Below are 14,225 nucleotides of genomic sequence, written 5' to 3'. Positions count from 1 at the left end.
CTTGTTGTTATCCCGTTACACGAGGTTGGTGATGGGCTGCTTATCAACAACACCGAGAAAGGGTAAGCTGCGACTCTGCGAGAGTGTTGCGGTATGTACCTCTGCGAGTCCAACGCAGAGCTAGAAAAAGCAAAGAAGCAGAGCGCCGGATAATTGAGTGGACGCCCGAGACGCCGACAAAAGTGCGGCGGCGGGGGTAAGTAACGAGGGAACTCTTGCTGTCCCCCATCCCATCTCGTATTCAACGGTTGGTTAAGTAACGCACGCCGTACCGGTACTTACAGCCTCGTGACTTTGCTGTATGTGTACAAATCACCGCTTAGTAAGGACGGCGGCGCAACATGAACGACTGTACCAGATGCACGCACGTACTGCACATCTAAGCAAGGAAGTAACCTTGGTGATAACCATCTCCGAGTTATAGGCCATGGGTTTTGGGGTTCCACGGTGCCATTCAGCGTGGTAAAATCCATACGAACCCTGACGCCATGTCAGCCGCAGAGAAGCGAGAAGGATGTTGCTGCTCAACTGCGTAGGGCCGTGGACAACTCAGACCACACCCTCAGGAATTTCTTGAACGACATAGGCACAAAAATACGGGAGGAGTCATTGGTTCCCCTCTGAAGCATTCCCGAGACACAAGTGTCCCCTCTTGGCAGGGCATGAAGAACATAAGCTCATTGCTCCGGTGTTTGTGCCTTGTGTGCCTGGAGTGTGCGAGTGTGCGGGTGTGCCTGAGCGTACCTGTGAGAGCTTACGAGAGCCTCGTCGTGTTCTTCTTCTTTTCCCCCCTCCAGCCGCACTTAATAGGCGGGCGCCGAAGGGAAGCAGCATTCGCCATATGATCGAGCCGCCACGGCGTCCAAGTATTGCTTCCTTCATCATTGGCCATGATGCGTGTAATTTCCTCCCTCACCGAAGGTTCCTATCAGTGTAATCAGTGACCCCTCCTCAAAGGGAATCCCCAACTAGTCGTACTACCGTAGCAGCCCATGTATCAAACCTATCACCAAGTCTTCAGCACCACCCACCTCGCGCATGCGATGCGGCCCGAATGCGATGACGGTGTTGAAATCCAGATCGAGGTACTCAGCATCGATAACAAACTACCGGTCTGCCAACAACGCAGCACAGATATGTAAGCCATTACCAGGACGTTGGAGTGCCACTATCGATGTGGTAAATGCTGCTTTATCGGTCAGCGCGAGTGAATGACTGCAGAAAGACATCTCTTCCCTGCCTGCCTCACGCTCTGTGGTTGGCTTTGGTTGGCTTGTTGTGCGCGCCCCATTCCTAATCTGGCAGCACAAGTCAATAGTGGCAGCCGCCTTCGTCTTCCAGCTTTCAACATAATCGCTCTTTGGGAAGCGAACATGCATGACCGTGGCTTGCGTTGATGACGGTGTAAATGTCAACACTCTGATCAGAGAAGAGTAATTTTCCAATGAACGTGGGTTATACTTTTCGGCTAGCTCCTCTGCTGGTGCTGCAGCAATGGTGCCGTCAAACCGTCAGGATGGGATGATAGGTGCAAGGGAGTTTGTTCCCAAGCAGACGCACGCATGCAATGCGTATTTGACAGGTGATTGAGTGCCGGAACACCTTTCAACCGAACTTGACCTTTATTTCTCCCTTTGTTGCACGTTTTTCTGTTCGTATCTCAGGATTGGTATAGGTATCATATCAGGGCGGCTTATAGCTGACGTCGTTGTCCGCCGGCCGCCCCTAGCAGCCCAACCTCAATACGATGACATGGATTAAAATAGAACCCACAATACCTGGCTCTCGGATGTTACCGACCACCTCCCTAGCAAGTCATTACAGGCGTCGAGAGAGCAAGAGTCTTGGGCGGTTTAATGACCATACTCTCCGAAACCTTGATACCATGAGGCATCGTGCTGGATCAAAGAGGAAAAGGCTTCCTGTGGTAGACTTACCTATCTTATCGTCTGATACAGGTCGGCTTGATGGCCAGGCAGGGGCATGCTCCAATATCTTGGTCAGACAAAGATGATCTGCCAATTGTCCGCGACGGCGATACGCTTGCTCGACAAGAGAGATACTCAAGCACGAATGATGCCTCCCTTCTCACATCCTGCATCCGACCAGCTTTGGCAGGTCAAAGCCCACACGATAACCACACCGCACACCGATTGTTGGCTTGTTTGCCCAAGTGTACGATATGTATGTATGGATGGGACTTGAGTCAGCGAGGAGGATATCTCGGCGATATCATCAATGCCCAATCCGACATTGTTCCTTGCTTCTTACAGCCTCGAACAGGCAGATGCAAGATAAGGTTGGTTGGTCGTGGCTCCCTATTCGGACAGGAGGCGATTGGCCGAAACGCATTTGTCCGTCCAGGGCATACACGAGCCTGACGGGTTCCTGGCGTAACCGCAGTGCCGGCATACGCACACATGTTCAGCCTCCTGCAGCCTGTTCCTCGAATCACCTTGCGGCGCATATCTTGCTGTCACCTGGAGCTGGCGGCCAGTCGCGAATCTCGAGTCCAGGTGAGGCAGCTGGCCGGTGCTGTGCCGATTCTGTGATCTCTGACGATATATCGACGATCCCGATAATGCCTTCTCACCAAGCCAGGGCCACCATGGATGGTGTATCATCTCGAAGATCGTAAAGCCAATCCGCTTTGGTGCAGCCTGTGACAGTGAGAAATTAGGCGTCGGGGCTTGAAAATTGGATACGGCGTGACCAAAACCAAGGCCCGTCACGATAAGATGTGTTCCCGCGCTGTCTCAGGTGTTTTCCATGGCGCGGATATGATTACGGCCTTCTGAACCTGGTTCGTACCACATCGTTAGCAAAAGAACAGGACGTGAGAAAAGAAAAAGAAGAAAAGAAAGACAAAACACCAAAACCGTATAAAGCCATGGCGAGGCCTGTCTCAAGAAGATCAGCGGCCCAGCCGCTGCCCCCATCCGACGGATGCTGTATCCGCTTGTGATGGTCGTAGATGTGATTTCTATCACCATGTGACCCTGACTCGGAGGAGCAGAAAGCTGGCGTGGGGGTTGGAGGACAGATGATAGCTCTTGTTGCAGATGGTTCGCTATGTTTCTGGTGTCCAATGTTCCAAGTGTTTATGGCGTTAGCTGCGGCAATCCCGAGCCACAGAGTTAACGCGCAACGAAACGCAAGAAGATGTTTCACTTGTAGCATCAACCCTCGGTGTATCATGCCTCTAGGTCATAACCTCTTGAACGTAGAGGCACGAAGCCTACCGTTGCTTTGTGAGTAGGTGACATTGAATCATGTCCCATCATTTGTGTATCTCCCAAATATCGTGCGGAACGAACAATGCCATGAAGACACCGCCTACGGCCGATATAAAGGCCGGGGACAAAGGAAGGACGGATTTGAGGATGCAAACCCTGCCGGTATAAAGACGTGGTTGCCCGGCGCTGGCAGTCCTGACCCGAGTCCGGGAGCGGGATGAGGCTATTCCCAAGTGGGTCTGCAACCATGATGTCCCGATAAGACTCCAATAAGACTCGGAAAGGACGGCACGGCGGGGTGGCGTGGGAGCGGGGAGATGCGACGGGAACGCCTCTGGAGTCGGGTCTGGACAGCGGAATGCCCCTGGGGCCTTGTTGCCGGCGAGAAGGCGTCCAGCGAGACAAAGGCAATTGGTGAACGAAGGCATTCAAAGGCAGGGCATGCCCAGCTTTAAATCCAGTGCTATGTACCGTTAGGGATGGGGAACGGGAGAAGTGGAGCTTGAAATGTGCTCCATGTTTCTGGCAGCTGGAGACGTGCTTCTGGCAGCAGAGATAGGGCGGAGGGGGTGGATCTCGTTGTAAAGTTGAAGTGAAAGTCTGGGAAGGTGTCAAGTTTGAACCCCAATTCCCAAATCCCAACATGGAGAAGCTTTCGGAAGAGCAACCGAGGTGCGCGTCATGGTGCGTGCACTGGGCGCGTTAAAGTATGCTTAATAAGACGTTATCTCTGCGCTGCATTGACGTCAGCATTGGTTTCATCCTCAATTCCAACCGCAATGAAACCAGACAAGAAGTGGGGATTGACAGATATCTTATCAGCTTCCATCCGACTTCGACTTCCACTTCCATCCAATTTCACCACACCTTCCTGACCTTCCATCTGGCCCTTGCCTGTTGGCACCTGGCAGCCTAGGGGTTCCGAGGCGCTAAGCTTGATCTGGCCTGTTGAGTGCAGAGATCCATCACAGTACATGTCACACTGAACCGGCGCTGGCACTGTCGGGCACGAAGTCTCGCCGAGTTTCGCAGCACTCGACAAGGCGGCGCTTCCACTTTGCACGCACATTGCTTCACAGTTTCCACTTTGTTCGACCAGCGAATCTGTTCGCGGCTCTCTCCCGTTCGGCCCCCGTCTTCCCCCGCGGGTCACCACCCAGTCACCCACTGGTTTTCGTCAACAGAGAGGACCCCGTCGCCCCATTGCCCCGTTGCTCCGTGCCCTGTTCTTCCATTCCCGTAAGAGTTGAACCTGGAAGCCCATCGGCCATCGCAACCTTGGGCCTGCAGCAGGAACGGGATTCCCAGCGCGATTGACCCCGATTTCATCATATCACTTTCCCAATCTTGCGACAACGCCCAAGCCACTTTCTTCCATCTGACCCTGCGGCGCGCTTAGTGTAGCCTGGCCTTCAATCCAGCCTCGACTTGACACGCGCGCTTCTCCTCGTTATCGTCCCGGGTTCAACAAGAATTCATCTCCAAGTCGCCATACTAAGTTTTTTTATCTCTCGTCTCCTAGCCATCGCGCCATTGCTCGCTACCATCGACTTTGCTACTCCTGCTACATCCCTCTACAGTATTACCCTTGGTCTCCGGCGGATACAGATACAGGATATCTCGACCTTTTCTTCAGCCGACCTCGCCCCAAGGCTCGACCACTTGCTGCCTGTCGGGTTATCAGAAAGTCCTACCTCTACGTACCCGTATCAACCTGGCGTTAGAGCAGAACTCAATGACGGGACGATCCTTTTTCTAAATTAATATTGGTCTATTTTATCCCAATTTTTCTGCGACGTCACACCCCTCGACGCCGCTTGCGCCAGACGCCGTCTTCCAATCTCCCCCGAAAGCCCAGAACTTCGACTTCTCCACACTGTCACCCCGTCCCATCAGACCTCGGCCTTATCTAGCGCGATTGCTCCCGTGCGACCCTCAGCCCTCACCCATCGCGCGCAGACTCCGGCGCGCATCGCTCCGATAAAAAGTGGCGGCACTTGCGGTTATCAGTCACGCCGGGGCCGAATTACCTCTTGAGCACCAACATCTCGATCTGTCCGACGACCTGCTCGACCACGATCAGAGCGTCCCAGAGGGGGACGCCGAACCCTTGATGATGGCACACCCGGTGCCTCATCACACGACGGACAAGAAGCGCGTCAAGGTCTACGAACTCCGTAACAATGACTGGTTTGATCGCGGCACCGGCTTCTGCACCGCCCAGTTCGTCCCCGTCCAGGAGAACCAGCCAAAGGAGCCCCGCGTTATCGTCGAATCCGAAGACCACCCCGACCGCCTTCTACTCGAGACCAAGATCGTCAAAGATGATGGCTTCCAGAAACAACAAGGCGCGTTCTCTCAAACCAATACCGTCGGCCCCACCATCGCATCGCTAACTGTCTTTGCAGATACCCTAATTGTATGGACCGAGAACAATGTGGATATGGCCTTGAGCTTCCAGGAAGCCGAGGGTTGCGCCATGATATGGTTGGTCTTATCTTCGCGATTTGATAATGTATGCGCCTGTTAACCGCTGTATCAGGAAATTTATTGACGGCGTTCAACAAACCTTTCACAATGTCCTGGGCGGCGCCGACGACAGTCTCTCCGAGGATCTTACTATGGATATGTCAACCTCGACTTTCACGCTGCCCCCGGCTGATTTGGCGAACCTACCCGACCTCGAGAATGTTATGCGCCAGATGTCCAATACGGCTAATGGGCGCGAGATGCTGGTCAAGTCCATCATGGAGGCCGACATCTTGCCATCATTGGGCAACCTAGTCGATATGGCGGAAGATCTTGAGAGCCTCGACGACCTATTCCGTCTTTGCAACATGACCAAGACGATGCTCCTCCTGAACGACACTGCAATCATTGAAAAGGCTGTCTCTGATGAATGTGTCCTCGGTGTGGTGGGTGCCCTCGAATACGATCCCGACTTCCCGAAGCACAAAGCGAATCACCGGCAGTGGTTGAGCAACCAGACCCGTTTCAAGGAGGTGGTTAAGATTGAGGACGATACAATTCGGCGCAAGATTCAACAGACCTTCCGCTTGCTGTATCTCAAGGATGTGGTTCTGGCCCGAATTCTAGATGACCCGACCTTCTCCGTCCTCAACTCCCTTATCTTCTTCAACCAGGTGGATATCATCAACCATATCCAAACTAACGGCGGGTTCCTGAACGACCTCTTCTCCATATTCGCGGACCCCTCTGCGCAACATCTGCGCAAAAAGCAGGCCGTTACTTTCCTCCACGATTGCTGTGCCATCGCCAAGAACCTTCAACCGCCAGCAAGACAAAATCTGTATACCAACTTCCTTGGTCATGGTCTTATTCGTGTCATTAATTTCGGCTTGTGTGACCACGACGTCACTGTAAGAGTACATGCTACTGACATCCTCGTCGCCATGATTGATCACGATCCCCAGATGGTCCGACATACGATTTACCGACAGCTGCAAGAACGTCAGAAGCCACTCACCGATGTAATCATCGACCTTTTGTTGGTTGAGGTTGATCTCGGCGTCAAGTCGCAAATGCAGGATGCCCTTCGAATTCTGCTTGATGTGGCGCCGATCATGCCGCCAGATGCAAGAGAGTACCCTCCCAACCAGCAGGGGCAGCGAGTGAGACAGCTTCACAGCACCGACCCGCAGCAAGAACTTCTGATACAGCACTTCTATGAGACCTCAGCCGCCAGGCTTTTTAAGCCACTGCTCGAACTCGAAGGGCAGACAGAGTTAAAGTTTCAACCCATGCAGGAATACATTTTCGGCTATCTGAACGATATTCTTTGCTCCTTCATCCGACAACATCAGCATAGGGCCAAGTACTTCCTCATCACCCACAACCTGGCACAGCGCTTCGTTCAGTTGCTTTCATGCAAGCAAAAGCATCTGCAGCTCGGTAGGCACATCAGCTTTGGAACAACCGTCAAGTTGATAAGCACAGGAGGCTAACCTGCATGTTTTACCTTTTTAGTGGCCATACGATTTATCAAGCAACTTGTATTGATGAACGACGAATTTTACATGAAGCATATTGCCGAGAAGCAAATCCTCGGCCCTATCCTCGACGTGCTTTTACGAGCAATCACCCGCGACAACCTGCTTTGTTCGGCTTGCCTCGATCTTTTCGTCCTCATTAATAAGGAGAATGTCAAGGACCTGATCAAGCACCTCGTGGAAAACTACCGTGAAAAGATCATGGCGCTGTCGCACATGGATACTTTCCGCGAAATGGTCAGCAGGTACGACCAGACAGAAGGCTACACGACCAACCCGGAGTACTTCATGGATGAAGACGAAGACGAGGGACCAACTGCGGCCGAGAGCGAGAGGAGACCGGCGAGGCCGACTGCCGGTCTGATGGAGGAACAACTCACCGTCGACCAGGCTCAAGAGGAATACTGGAACAGTGTATCGGACGAAGAGGACGAAGGGCCGCAGAACGGCCCTCATCGTACCAACGGCACCGCCACTACTCTTCCTTTGCTGAAGCCCTTGGTCGAATACGGCTCGGACGAGGAAGACGGCGTGGCGGGTGATGAGGCAGCTGCCCAAGAGAAGAAGGACGATGAAGACAGCGGCGCAAAGGAAAACGGCGAATCACCAGTAACACCAACAAAAGGTGGACCGGCCGCCGCTGCAGCTGCCGCCGTTGTCGCGACGCCGCCGGAGAGGATATCTGAGAAGCGGCGCCGTGAAGCAGACGAGGACGACGATGTGTTCGACAAGCTGCTACACTCCAAGCGCCGAGGGAGCAATGCCAGTGCCGCGAGCGCCGGTGCAGACATTCGCAAGAAGATGGGAATCTCTGGGGATGATGGTTCTGTTGCTGCCGTCGGTTCCGCTGATGTTGCCGCGGAGGAAAACGGCACCTCGGAAACTCCAGCTCCCGACGCCGCCGCCGCCGCCGCCGCCGCCGCCGCTCCTGCTGCTACTACTTCAAGTCTAAGCACACCAAAGAAGATTGCCTTCAACATCTCTTCCAAAGTAAAGAGCATGCTTGGTGGTGGGAAACCTTCAGAGCCAGAACCTGAGTCGACGGCCAGCGCAGATGAGAAGGCGAAAGAAACAACAACAACAACAGGTGCTACTACTGCACTAGGAAAAGAAAATGTAAGGATAACAGAGGAAGGGGATGACAATAAGACTTCAAAGTCAGTAGTAGAAGAAGAAGAAGAAGATCCAGACGCAATGAAAGACTAGAGGTTGCTTTGGGTTGGGTCAAGGAAAGTAAAGCTAAAGGGAAAAGGGAAAGATGGACCAGGGGAAAGCAGAAAGGGAAGGGCGAAAGGCGGAGGAAGGAAAGGAAAATAGGGCGAAATATATTCTTCGAGATATCATTGGTACCCAGTTGATTCACACACAAACACAGCCAGATAAATATAGCCTTGTATATTTACCACTCAACATCTTTTATCTGGAACCTGTTTGGCGTTGGCATTGGCGTTGGATGACACGGTTTCGGCTTTGGTGTTAGCGGACGGTGGAACTGGACTCAGGAAAGGATCCATGATGCTCCTATCTACTACTAGTAGACAGACAGTAAAGAAGGGGATCGCATACAAACATACCTTGGGGCAAGCGGTTGAACGTAAATACGTACGTAACGTATAAGACGTGCTCTTCGTACTTCGACCCTTGGAGGTCGTTAATATATACGTAGGTAGTGCTTCATATACTACAACAGTCAAGCGCAATATTGCTCTCTTCTAAAATAGACACATCCAGTCGTGCGTGCCAGTGTAGAACTAACTCGGTTATACTTTGTTCCATGACATCATCACCTGCCTCCGTAGTACTTACCTTCCATTTGAACCATGAACCATGAACCACGAACCACACCAATTCTATTAATTCAAGCAAGAGAGCATTCGCACCCCTACCTAGGTAGGTAAGGTAGCTGGGAGTGACACAGAAGGAACCTAAGGAACAACCATCAGCGCAATGCTTCCATGATCCATCCACTTCAGATGAGTGATACACTACGGGGGATATCCCCGCTCTTCCTTGCCATGTTGGATCCCGTCATGATAGCACTCCGTCGCGTCCGACGATCCTCTTCTTCCTCCCGTCCTTAGCTTTTAGCTATCTCTACCTCTAGTCATATTCATCACCATCATTGAGTACTTGTAGCCATCTACGCAGCGTTTCCGTGCATCAATGCTCAAGATGGACGGTTGTTCTTCTTTTTCTTCTTTTCTACTTTCTTTCTTTCATTCATTCATTCATTCATATAAAATTGTCCTCCACACGGGTGGGGGGTGTCAACACATGCAATACGATACGATACGATACGATACGTTAGAGCCGCGAATTCCACCCACCCGCTGCTCTATCTTCGTTTCTCTCTCAGTACACCGAGATCTTTTTGAGAACTGAACCATTTTGAATATGCTATGACATGACATGACATGACATGATAGGTAACCGACCGACCCCCCTTCTTCTTCCATCTCAGATTTTCATCTGTGAACAGAACATCGCCAGTCAGTCAGCCGATCCACACACATCCTTCATTTTCCTCATTTCGTGAGAAATACCAGTAGTCTGTGACAGTAAAGAGAAAGAAAAGAAAAGAAAGAAGGAAAACAAGATTTCAACCAGCCGCCTAACCGCCGCCCATCCATTGCTGCCGTGCCCATCCATCCCATTCATACCCGATCGATCCCTGATCATAACTTCCGGTATTTGCGGACGAAGTAGGTAACTTGACGCTTACATAGCCAAACAACACCGATTAGCTTTTGAATAATAACGTACTAGTATAGCGGAGGGAAAAGGAGGTGCCAATGTCACATTTTTATCGGGTTTCGCTTCTTATCTTTTATCATAATCTCTTTTTGCATCCTTACAGTAGATCGAAAAGACAAGAGGAGGGATACCCACACCCATAACCGTAATCATAACCACCTCACCAAACAGCACCCATACATACGTAAATTGATCAAGAACAGATCTCAAAGTGTGAATCGACAAGAGGGAAGAAATGATGAAATGTGTCCGCTTTCCACGAACATCATGATTACTGCCACAAAAACCTCGAATTCCTTCTCATCTCATTCCCATCCGGCGCCGCCTGCGTCGTCGTCGGGCTAGCCGTCGCCGCTGCTGCCGATGAAGCTCTCGAAGCTGCTCTCGCAGCCGCCTCAGCCGTCCAAGGCTCGGGTGGTAGGTCGTGTCTTGGGGGAGCGGGAGCGGGAGCGGGAGCGGGAGCATATTCGGATTCAGGGGCAGCTGCTTGACGAGGAGACAACATCGGAGATGGAGAATGAAAAGCACGGTGGTAACGCTGCTGCTGCTCCAGCTGCTGTTGCATGATTGAAGAAGAAGAGGATGGTGATGGTACAGGCGATGCACCAGATTCCTCGCTTGGCTGCTGTAGAGCACCACGGCAAAAGACTGTCCCTGATTGGGATCGATATTCTGGTCGTGACTCGAATCCGTGTTGTTGTTGCTGTGGTGCCGGTGGTGGTGCATAGGGATACACTCCCGGCGTGTGTTGACGTTGGGCTGATGCAGGACCAGCACCAGCACCACGACACGTACACCCGCTTCCGCTTCCACTACCGCTCGGGAGCGCTTGTTGCCCTGGGGGATATTCCAGCGGGGACGATGCCCTTGCCGCCGCCGCCGCGAGAGACCGTCCGTTGTTGGGGTTGTAATATTCCCTGCAGTTTTCGAGGTGGTGATTCAATGCTCGACTGTCTCGCCTCCCTTGATACCGACCATCCGCCGGCGGCTGCTGCGATCCCTCATCTCTCGGGAAACCGTGTGCGTAGTTTGCAATATTGCCGTTGATGCCCACCAGGGCCCAAGCAAAGACTGCGACATCGCGAATGGACCGCATCAGCTGGTCCATCGGTGGGCCACCGGCTGCCCTCACGTTTTCTTTAAGCGGCATGTGCTGGGGTAATAGGGGGGGTCTGAAGATGTGTATGAGTTCTGGCGGCACAGAAGGCTCAATTGGACGGAGACCCCATGGCGCAGCGAAGAGGCCGTTCTCGTAAGTGAAAACTGGTACTGGTTGAGGTACGTGCTCGGGGACCTGTGGCCGTGCTCTTCGGAGCACCACGACAAGCCCGTCCGAAGTACAGGACACAACTGCCTCCAGCTCAAAACCGGAGGGTCGACGGTCTCTTTCTTTTTCCGCTTCGCCCCTTCCTTCCCCTCCTGACGGCTTGTCGTCAATATCCATCTGGTCATGGTCCTGTCTGACGACCCTGCCTTTTGAACCTTTAGCTCTACTTCCCAAATATTCCACCTCATCATCGTCCTCGTCATATTCCTGATCTGACTCGTCTTCATCTTCGTCCTCGTCCTCTAGGTCCTCGTCATCGTCCTGACCATCTGTGCCTATGCGTGGATCCCGAAACCAAAAGCGAAGATATGCAATCGACTCGTTGGCCTTTGCACTCTCTAAAACCTGAATAGCTTCCTGTAAACAGTTCTCCTGAATGCACTCATAGAAAGGCTTGTCCTTGATCTCCTCTGGGCTTATTCCAAGGATAGACTCGACTGCGTTAGTGGCGAACATGATGCTGAGGTTCCGAGTGAAACGGTTGAGGATGAGCGCCGCACGAGGTTCGCGGCCCGCTGGAGGCATGGTGAACTTGGGCGACATGTGCTCGAGCATATGGTACCTGGGGTCTCGGGGTGCTGATGAGAATATGCGCTCAATATGCGGCGCATCCAGCTTTCTCCCTACACGCAAGGGTTAAAACTACAGTCAATACTGGATGTCGAGGTTACATACTCTCGCTTTTCAGACCACCTCGGTAGATGCTTGTGCTCGCCACCAGCACATCGTGGACGACGGTAAAACAACATTCGCAGTTAATCCACTTGCCATCTCTCGAGGCGATTCTGGTATAGTGCAGAACAGCTGCCTTATCGAGCAGCACGCCCTCCTGATGGACACGGCGGGCTAGTGCCACGTCATCTGGATGAAAGTGGTCAAAGCAAGATTTCCCCTTGACCTCGTCTGGATGATAGCCAAGAATGTCGAGGATGGAGTCGGACGCGAAAAGGATGTTCGCCTCTGCTGTCAGGTCTGCCCGAAGAATTGGGAGTCAGTCAAACCATTGTACAAAATGCTCGTCATCGGGAGCGTGCCCGCCGCATTTTTTTATTTGAGCATCGAGACAGGGTGACGGGGAATGTCAATTGAGTCCAACCCACTGTGAATAGTCATAAACGTCTGCTCGAGATCCATGTTGTAGGCGGGTGCTTAATGCCGGCCGCTCCAACGAGCTGGCCTTGCTTGAGCTTCTGTAAGTAGGATGACTACAACGATATCGCCATGCGTAAACGGGGGAGTCGGGTATGATAGGCAGCTCCAACGCTTGGCTGTGGGGGGTGGGAAGCTAGTTTCAGAGAGATGCCCAAGAGCCAGGTAGGGGAGGGGCACAGGAAGTCTGTACCAAGATAGTAGCAAGATAGTATCCTCTGTTTTTAGTGCGGTGTACCGCGTGAAGGACAAGAAAGATCCAAGGGCGAACCAAAAGCAGCGGAGTTGCAGAGGAGAGAAAGGCCAGGGATGCCCGATGGCAGATATTGGGACGCTCTGGACTTTGGCGAGCTGGACCGGGGAACCTGGGACCTAGGAGGTGGGCGAGGAAGAGAACAGCGAGACGAGAGAGAGGGAGAGACAGAGTAGGGCGAGAGCGACGGCGCACAGCTGGCTGGAGGACGGACGGCAAATGTTTTCTGATTTTGAGTAACGTCAAGCTCACGGCGGTATAAGGGTTCGGGTGGTTGAAATCTGATTTGGCAGGTGGTCCAGCTCCTTTGGGATGACTGGATGGGAGGACAGAGAGCAGAACACCGGCCACTGACCAGGACCTTTAGTAAGTAAAAGGATTCGAGTCGACAAGCAGGACAGGACCTCAACGCGTCTGGTCTGTTGTCTGTTGTCTGTTGTTGCAAGTTGGCCGGGAAGGGATCCGTATTGTGACAGAGTGACAGAGAGGAGAGTAGGACACAGATGGCGCCGTCACGTCGTCTTGTTGTGCTAGTGGTCCTTATCCGTGCTTGTATGGGTTGTGTTGTATACAACGGTTACCAGGACCGGCACAATGCAGCAGCCGCGCTCTGACTTTTTGGAGGTAATGTTCCACTGCACGGGAATGTCGTCGGTTCGGTGCAGACCCAGAGCGAGTCTTGACTGGTGGTGAGCTCTGGTGAGGAGGTGGTGACTAGGTGATGACTGCTCCGGTTCAGGGAAGAGCCTGGTATGGGCCTGGTATGGGCCTGGTATGGGCTGGCTCTCTGGCTTGGCTATCTCGTGAGTGGGCAATGGTTGGCTGGCGGGTAGGAGCTTGACGATGGTCTCAGTCTCCCAGGGCGACAACGGCCGACGGTTCGGTTCGGAGGTGGAAGGGGGGGGGGGGCGCGTCGAGGCCCTTTGTCAATTCTCTCTCGCTCTAGACTTGACCGTTACAAGGTAGTGTTTGCTGTGTTACCCAAGGAGTTGTAGAGGATAACCTCAAGACGATGGTGAGCAGTTCAATCGGTTCCGCTCAAATGTCCTGCTTCCGACGACAGCAGACGATGAGATACCGGCAGAAGATGGTGGCCCAGAAGAAAGGAAAATGCAATGACGGGCGGCGCGGGCAGCGGAGCGGGCAGGCGGGCACTAACACCCACCCCCATCTTCGGTTGTTGTTAGTGTGGGTGGAACTTTCCACCTCCCCGCCCCTACCAAGGTACCTCTTCACTATCTCTGCACTAACAGATTCTCTTCTGTGTACATACCTTGGTCTGTTAACAATACGAGTTCATTGTCAGCCCGAAAGTGAAGAGCCCGCATGGGTGGCTAGCCTCTTCTGACTATGGCTCGTCAACCCCCCGGCAGTAGTTGTTATTGTTACGGATGTTGATTGTTTCTGATGATGTTCGCGCCGTGAAGGTAGTAAAAGAGATTATCAAATGCGTATTTGTTACTATGAGGTGCGCCGTTGAAGTGATTCTGGAACAT

At 52.7% G+C, this 14,225-nt stretch overlaps 4 protein-coding genes across 4 annotated transcripts; 2 read left to right on the top strand and 2 right to left on the bottom strand.

Moving 5' to 3' along the window:
• Positions 1–2,683: 2,683 nt before the first annotated feature.
• Positions 2,684–4,033, bottom strand: B0H65DRAFT_298641 (uncharacterized protein). Its single transcript, XM_062823119.1, has 2 exons — positions 3,243–4,033; positions 2,684–2,800 (listed from the first exon to the last, which is right to left on the bottom strand). The coding sequence occupies exons 1-2, from the start codon at positions 3,879–3,881 to the stop codon at positions 2,729–2,731; spliced, it is 711 nt and encodes a 236-aa protein (XP_062678743.1). The 5' UTR covers positions 3,882–4,033; the 3' UTR covers positions 2,684–2,728.
• A 1,316-nt stretch (positions 4,034–5,349) lies between these two features.
• B0H65DRAFT_511603 (component of IIS longevity pathway SMK-1-domain-containing protein) lies at positions 5,350–8,452 on the top strand (the record flags this gene model as incomplete). Its single annotated transcript, XM_062828496.1, has 4 exons — positions 5,350–5,588; positions 5,645–5,707; positions 5,779–7,148; positions 7,224–8,452. The coding sequence occupies 4 exons, from the start codon at positions 5,350–5,352 to the stop codon at positions 8,450–8,452; spliced, it is 2,901 nt and encodes a 966-aa protein (XP_062678742.1).
• A 645-nt stretch (positions 8,453–9,097) lies between these two features.
• Positions 9,098–9,707, top strand: B0H65DRAFT_476291 (uncharacterized protein). The gene has a single exon (XM_062827356.1). The coding sequence runs from the start codon at positions 9,410–9,412 to the stop codon at positions 9,626–9,628; it is 219 nt and encodes a 72-aa protein (XP_062678741.1). The 5' UTR covers positions 9,098–9,409; the 3' UTR covers positions 9,629–9,707.
• A 564-nt stretch (positions 9,708–10,271) lies between these two features.
• On the bottom strand, positions 10,272–12,461 carry B0H65DRAFT_552114 (uncharacterized protein; the record flags this gene model as incomplete). Its single annotated transcript, XM_062829869.1, has 3 exons — positions 10,272–11,950; positions 12,003–12,299; positions 12,428–12,461. 3 exons carry the CDS (start codon positions 12,459–12,461, stop codon positions 10,272–10,274), a joined length of 2,010 nt encoding a protein of 669 aa, XP_062678740.1.
• Positions 12,462–14,225: the final 1,764 nt, after the last annotated feature.

The sequence above is a fragment of the Neurospora tetraspora genome, assembly GCF_033439725.1.
Source record: "Neurospora tetraspora strain CBS 560.94 chromosome Unknown B0H65scaffold_7, whole genome shotgun sequence".
In the NCBI taxonomy this organism is placed as follows: Eukaryota; Fungi; Ascomycota; class Sordariomycetes; order Sordariales; family Sordariaceae; genus Neurospora; species Neurospora tetraspora.
This window is presented reverse-complemented; position numbering and strand designations above follow the sequence as displayed.

Coding starts and splice junctions, on each gene's coding strand:
- B0H65DRAFT_298641 (XM_062823119.1), bottom strand. CDS start 3,881: ATGTTGGGATTTGGGAATTGGGGTTCAAACTTGACACCTTCCCAGACT. Junction 2,801..3,242: donor CACCTACTCACAAAGCAACG/GTAGGCTTCGTG, acceptor GGTACGAACCAG/GTTCAGAAGGCCGTAATCAT.
- B0H65DRAFT_476291 (XM_062827356.1), top strand. CDS start 9,410: ATGCTCAAGATGGACGGTTGTTCTTCTTTTTCTTCTTTTCTACTTTCT.